Below are 6,034 nucleotides of genomic sequence, written 5' to 3'. Positions count from 1 at the left end.
GGGGTTGTGATACATTATAAACAAAACTCAATTAATTATTCTTTTATTATCATACGGTAATTCACCAAATCGTACACGTATTGAATACATAATTGTGCAATCAGGCGTTCAACTGCGCTACGAATCTCTCGGAAATTAATGAATTCCTTTTGTTTATACATGTTAAATGTATTGATATAATATGTCCAATCAAAGAAGGGATATAATAACCTATCACAAAGAGGTAATATTCTATTTTTAACTTATTACGTCATTTCCCCCACTGCTGAAAGTGCAAAGATGTAAAACCAGCGGTAAACAATGATCGTTTAAGCTCATGTTTAAAACATATTCAAGAAAGTTTTCAAGCAAACCTACTTTTCTTTATTCGAAAAAGACGACTGAATTAAAAAATCTTGGATTTTCCCGTGCTATAAACCCAAAACCTCAGTTTAGCCGATAACTGGTCTTAGCCGATAACTGGTACAGTACCAGTATTGCTTCAAAAAAAGAAAATAGTGGTAATAATAATTATAATAATAATAATAACTAGAGCAAAGCTCGTTGCAAAGCAACGAGTGGGTTTTCCGCTAATGTCGAAAGCAACGCTAGAAGAACGTCTAAAAAGCAGAGTTCTTAATCTAGTAACAAAGAAACCTAAGTACAAAAAGATAAAAAAAAAATCGAGTGATTCTTGGTACAACTTAACATGATCTGAATGTTTTTTAAGTACGACTTAACCAAAAACCCTTAACCATTTCAAGAACGACTTAACAAAAAAAACCAATGTGTTTAAGTACGACTTAACAAATTTGACTTCATTTTAGGTACAAGTTTACTTTACCTTGAACTAACATCTTTTTTCTTAACCCAGAATGCGAAATTAAAATTTATGTAAAAAAAACAATTTTGTTTAAAACATAATTCTGAGCAACTTTTCCTCTTCACTGCTTTTCAAAAGGTTGACCTTTCGTACTGTGTGCTCGTTGCGTCATTAATTGTCACCCAGCAGGCATTTCAACGTTGATTCAACGTTGAAACAACGTCATGCCTCAACGTTGAAATGACGTTGAATTTTGGTTGAATATGAAAGTTGAATGGACGTTGAAATTTTGACGTTGATTCAACGTTGATATCTGACGTTGTTTCAACGTTGATTTAACGTCTTCTGACGTTGTTACAACGTTTAAATTTAGTTGATATTTGGTTGAAATGCTACAACTGTTTGACCTTGAACACTGATTTTTTTTCGCTAATTGCAGTGAATCATTTTGCCTCAAATTATTTTATGAACAACATGACACCAGAACAAATATCATTAATCAATTTATTCAAGAGAGAAACAGTTAAATAAATTGAAAGTATCACTTAAAATCACTGATGGATAACCTAGCTCACATCTGTAGCCAGCTTTTCACAAAAACATTAGTTTAAGAAGATGAAAAAGAGTAAAATCATTAGTTCTGGTCAAGTGAACGTGAAAAACAGTCAATCTCTTCTCCTTCTTCCACCTCCTCCCACACGCTCCGGGGCATATTTTAGGAATTTAGCCAAATCTTCATTGAATTTTGATTCTGTATACTGTGTATGAGATGTCAATACAGTTTCTGAAACAGACATAAAGGTGCTTTATAATACCGTATATGTTCCTCTGTATATATTTTTTTCTTTACATAAAGACCATTCAACCAAAATTGGATCCTTTGATCTGCTCCAGTGGCTTTTTCCTTGCAGATCACGGGATCTAATTTCAATAAGATTGCCATAAAGATAACACACCATTTTTAAATAGATGTATACTGTAGATTCCTAATTAAACACAAGGAATTAATATCCATGTAAAATTGCCAAAAGCACATCTCGCGGATTTTATGATCTCCCTATTAATTTTTGGCAGGTGTAAATTTAATGAATATATATGATAAAAATTATGTGTTCTAGCAATTTGATGCATTAAATAATTGAATCGCAAAATGAAGTAATCATGAAAAATGAGGAATCTACAGTACTCTGCGTCTGCACCAACTAATCAAATTATGTTTTAATTGTTTCAATCTACAAGTACTACAAATGAGAAATTTGACAGTAGTAAAAATCAGAAAACATTTTACCTTTTATAAGGAGGTAGAGTTGGGAGGAACCAAAAGCTTTCTTTCCCCGTTTTCCCTTCATGTTTAGACCAGCCATGTACGAGTTTGTCATAGTTCTGAAAATAAATTGAAATATGTCATACTTCAAATACTTAGTATTTCATATCACTCTGAATACAATGTCATACATTGATTTTTTCAATAAATGATCTTTAATTATTCAGTAACATCATTCTTTATTTACCTTAACATTGCTTTCTTCATGTGGTCAGTACCATCTGTACCTCCAATCTTTTGAAGCAAGAATTTCTGAAATGCAATTGTTCATTTTCATTCATACTTTGTAGTGTTACTGCAATATATAAATTTACATTCCAAATATTTTTTGCATGTAAAGTGTGTGAAAAGATACTGAAGTAATAAGACCGTAACACACAAACGGAACTCAAAGGTTAAAATGACGAGTTTAACCGTGACATAACAAACTTTGAACGATGTAAAATGCAACGTCACAAGCGAGAATCAAAGTTCACGCTTGTGGCTGTTACAATGGCTATTCCATTAATTTGAATTTATCCTTAGAATAAAATAGAAATTTTGACATATAAATCACATTTGCAGACAAAGCAAGAAGTTAGAAAAATGTAAATATAAGCTTTAAATCATTATTTTTTGAAAGATATAGTCTCATAACTGCAGCGGTGTGTGCATACAAATTTTATAATGCGCATTAGTTATTTATGAAAATTTGTATGCACACACCGCTATTGTTATGATACAATATCTTTCATAAAATAATGATTCAATGCTCAAATGTATAGTAAAGGAGAACATTATATTCATTCTATACACAATTTCTAATTTTAATTCTGCATTTCAGTCATTTTGTGTCATATCAAGAGAATAAAAAACCTGAGTCCAGCACCAAAGGTTTAATTTTTTTTGTAATAATTCCTGACTGTTAGAGAAAATCTTTGAGGGTTACTTCTTGTGATTTAACTTGAAGAATAATTCCCCTCATTTGATCAAGAATTTAGAGTTTATGTATATTCACCTCACCTCACCTAACCTCTTCTTGCCCGCTGGCACATAAGGCAGGCCCATTATAGTATGTATATAAAAATACAACATAATTCTACACGAAACATGACAATTTACATCTATTTTCAATTACTTACAAAGCTGGCTTTAAAGTCCCGGTTTTCAAGTCTTCTGTCTAAGGCTTCAAATCCTTCTTCTGAGTCTATGGTAACAAGATCAACGTCTTCTGTATTTGAAGCTGTTGTTACTGGACTCTTAAGAAGGTCTCTTATTTCAACAAGAAGGTAGAGGACTCTTCTCTGAAATCCTGTGAAACAGAATATAACTAAGTATTAAACATTTAACACCCAAGGCATCATAAGCAAAAATTCTAGTCTCATAAAAGGTCCCTTGAATTGAAAATTTGTAACACATCTAACTGTACTCACTTTCTTCGGTCATGGGAAAGGTCATTTTCACTGTTGCTTGATTGTGCAAGCGCATGAACAAATGTATTGTACCGTCTCCAGTTTCTGAGATAGGCCATGTCTTAAATAGAACAAAAAAATACATGCACGTGCAGCTAGTTTTTGTTTCTATTGTTTGTATTGATTAACCATTATAAATAATATCATCACTTTGAGTTAATATTAACATCATAATCATTACAAATATAAATACTTATATACTAGGCCTAAAGTACTGTCTTCAATACTGTGAATTGAATATGGACTGTTAGTGTTAAAGGATTTATTGTTTTCCTTTAAAGACCATCGAAGGTAAAAGATAAGATTATTACTTTCTATATACTGTATTACAAAACGGCTTCGATCAGTTGCCTGGGTACACTTATTGAGTATTAAAACTTGCATCGTTATGTTGGAGACCAAAGATCAACGACAACAATAAAATCCCAATTCTATTTATAGTTTCACTCTTCTGTTAACTTGTACGTAAATCGGAAATTCTCTTAGTTAACTCGTCCAAAGAGTCATTCGTGATACGTGTGAACTATCGTACATAACATTACTAACGTTAGTGGTGAAAAATAAAAATAAAAACACCACAAAAAACACCAAAAACTTAAAGACATTTTCAAGGCTAACAATACTTTGATATTATTAGACTAATGTAAGTTAGAGATCGATCAATTTTTACATGCATTCTCTGTTCGTTAGTGGTGAATTCAAAAACACGCGCCATGCGGTTAAGCATTTTTTTCTAGCTTGGAAAAAAATAAAAACATTATACAACATGCATTATATAATTGAAAGAAACACTTACTTTACTATTTTAGAGGATGAAATCCAAAATGTCCTTGTATTATAGGTCGATGTAGAATTTATAAATGCTGCTCCTCACGGTCTCAAGTTTGGAATGGCGTTCAAAATGGCTTCCCAGCTAGGATATCTTATCCCCAGCTGGACACTGGTTCTTTGTTTCAGTTGGCGCGGTAATTTGTTCGCGCCAGTACTTAATACTTGTCTGGCCAGCATGCGCTTTCAAGCTGAGCAGATATGGAGGATGTGCAATAGATCAATGGCTATCGCGCACCTTGCCGCATAATTTGTTTACATGCGCTAACTTTCGCCATAACTGAATTTATTTCACTATCAACAGTTTTATTCATTAACACTATATATATAAATGATTCATAAAGTTACTTAAATCATTTCAAGCTGTGTAGATATTTGGGGGGGGGGGGGTTACAAGATCAATGCCTATCGCGCGCTTTCCGCATACATGTAAATTCTTTACATGTGCGATTTTTTGCCATCACTGATGATGTTTTTTCACTTTTTATGCCCACAAATTACAGAATTCAATAATTACACGAAATTATGAAAAATACAATTTTATAAATATATGTATGAGAAATTTAATTTGGTCGATATTGGTCAGAATATCTGACGTTTAACTAACGTTGAAAATTTGTCATGTTGATAACGTCTTTTTCTTCAACGTCGCACAACGTTGTATTTTGGTTGATCAACGTCGTCAACCATGATCAACGTATTTTCAACGTTGGTACAACGTCGTATGCCTGCTGGGCAGAAACTTATCGATGTTAAGTTTACTTTACTGTACTTCTGTGAATATTTTCTATGTAAAATTACTATGAACCAGACAACATTGAAATGGTGAACATTTCAAAGGGCCCCGCTTATGTTATTTCAGAGAATTCTGCTTTGACCTAGACCTATAACTTGAAATTTTTCCAGCTGGCATAGAACTTTAAATTCAATTTCATTCCCCCTAACATACATGCATTTTTGTTCAATCTGACCAAGATTAAGCATATTTGGAAAATTATCTACTATTTAAAACTAATTTTAAAAAGATCTGCTATGACCTTCACATTGACAGACTTGGTTCAAGGTCACTGCACGCCATTAACCAATAAACTCTGTAAAGGTAAAATATTAGCCATATAGGGGCTAAAAGGAGAGTATATCTATGCTCTTAAAATATGGATTTTTGTGTGATCTGATATGACCTTGACTCTTAATCTACAAATATCATTCGAGGTCGTTGCATATATTTTAAACAAAGGCATCATGTGGGTAAAGTATGAGGCTGAATGGAGCAAAGGGAGAGAAGATATACTCCGGACAAGGATTTTTAAAAATATAATACTGATATGACCTTCACAGTTTCTTTTCACTGAAAATAGGTTCAAGGTCACTACACACCCTTTCACCCTTTACTCAAAAGCTCTGCTTATGTGAAGTCTGAGCCAAATAGGGGTTAGTAGAAATTATATATGCTCTCAAAAAAAGGATTTTTGCATGATCCGATATGATCTTCACCCGTTACCTAGAAATTTCATGCAAGGTTACTGCACATCGTTTAACCATAGAGACACTCTGTGAGTATTAGCCAGATTGGACCAAAGGGAAAAAAGATATGCCCCAGACAAGGATTTTATATATATAATTCTGCTA

General features: G+C 32.9%; 1 protein-coding gene across 3 annotated transcripts; it reads right to left on the bottom strand.

The window, feature by feature from the left end:
- Nucleotides 1-1,292: 1,292 nt before the first annotated feature.
- Nucleotides 1,293-4,291, bottom strand: LOC128172214 (uncharacterized). Of its 3 annotated transcripts, XM_052837992.1 has the most exons (6): nucleotides 3,889-4,285; nucleotides 3,539-3,638; nucleotides 3,248-3,417; nucleotides 2,314-2,378; nucleotides 2,091-2,185; nucleotides 1,293-1,586 (listed from the first exon to the last, which is right to left on the bottom strand). In XM_052837992.1, the coding sequence occupies exons 2-6, from the start codon at nucleotides 3,591-3,593 to the stop codon at nucleotides 1,468-1,470; spliced, it is 504 nt and encodes a 167-aa protein (XP_052693952.1). In that variant the 5' UTR covers nucleotides 3,594-3,638; nucleotides 3,889-4,285; the 3' UTR covers nucleotides 1,293-1,467. The 3 variants fall into 3 exon arrangements, with proteins under 3 accessions (XP_052693952.1, XP_052693951.1, XP_052693953.1); XM_052837991.1 differs by lacking the exon at nucleotides 3,539-3,638 and having other exon boundaries at nucleotides 3,889-4,291; XM_052837993.1 differs by lacking the exon at nucleotides 3,889-4,285 and having other exon boundaries at nucleotides 3,539-3,677.
- Between the last annotated feature and the right edge of the window lie 1,743 nt (nucleotides 4,292-6,034).

This window comes from Crassostrea angulata, chromosome 2 (assembly GCF_025612915.1).
Source record: "Crassostrea angulata isolate pt1a10 chromosome 2, ASM2561291v2, whole genome shotgun sequence".
NCBI classification, from domain to species: Eukaryota; Metazoa; Mollusca; class Bivalvia; order Ostreida; family Ostreidae; genus Magallana; species Magallana angulata.
This window is presented reverse-complemented; position numbering and strand designations above follow the sequence as displayed.

Excerpts from the sequence above, each read along its gene's own strand:
- LOC128172214 (XM_052837993.1), bottom strand. The coding sequence starts at position 3,662 with ATGTATTTTTTTGTTCTATTTAAGACATGGCCTATCTCAGAAACTGGA. Across the intron at positions 2,186-2,313 it reads ATGAAGAAAGCAATGTTAAG|AACTATGACAAACTCGTACA; the intron begins GTAAATAAAGAA and ends ATTTATTTTCAG. Across the intron at positions 1,587-2,090 it reads ACTCTACCTCCTTATAAAAG|AAACTGTATTGACATCTCAT; the intron begins GTAAAATGTTTT and ends TGTCTGTTTCAG.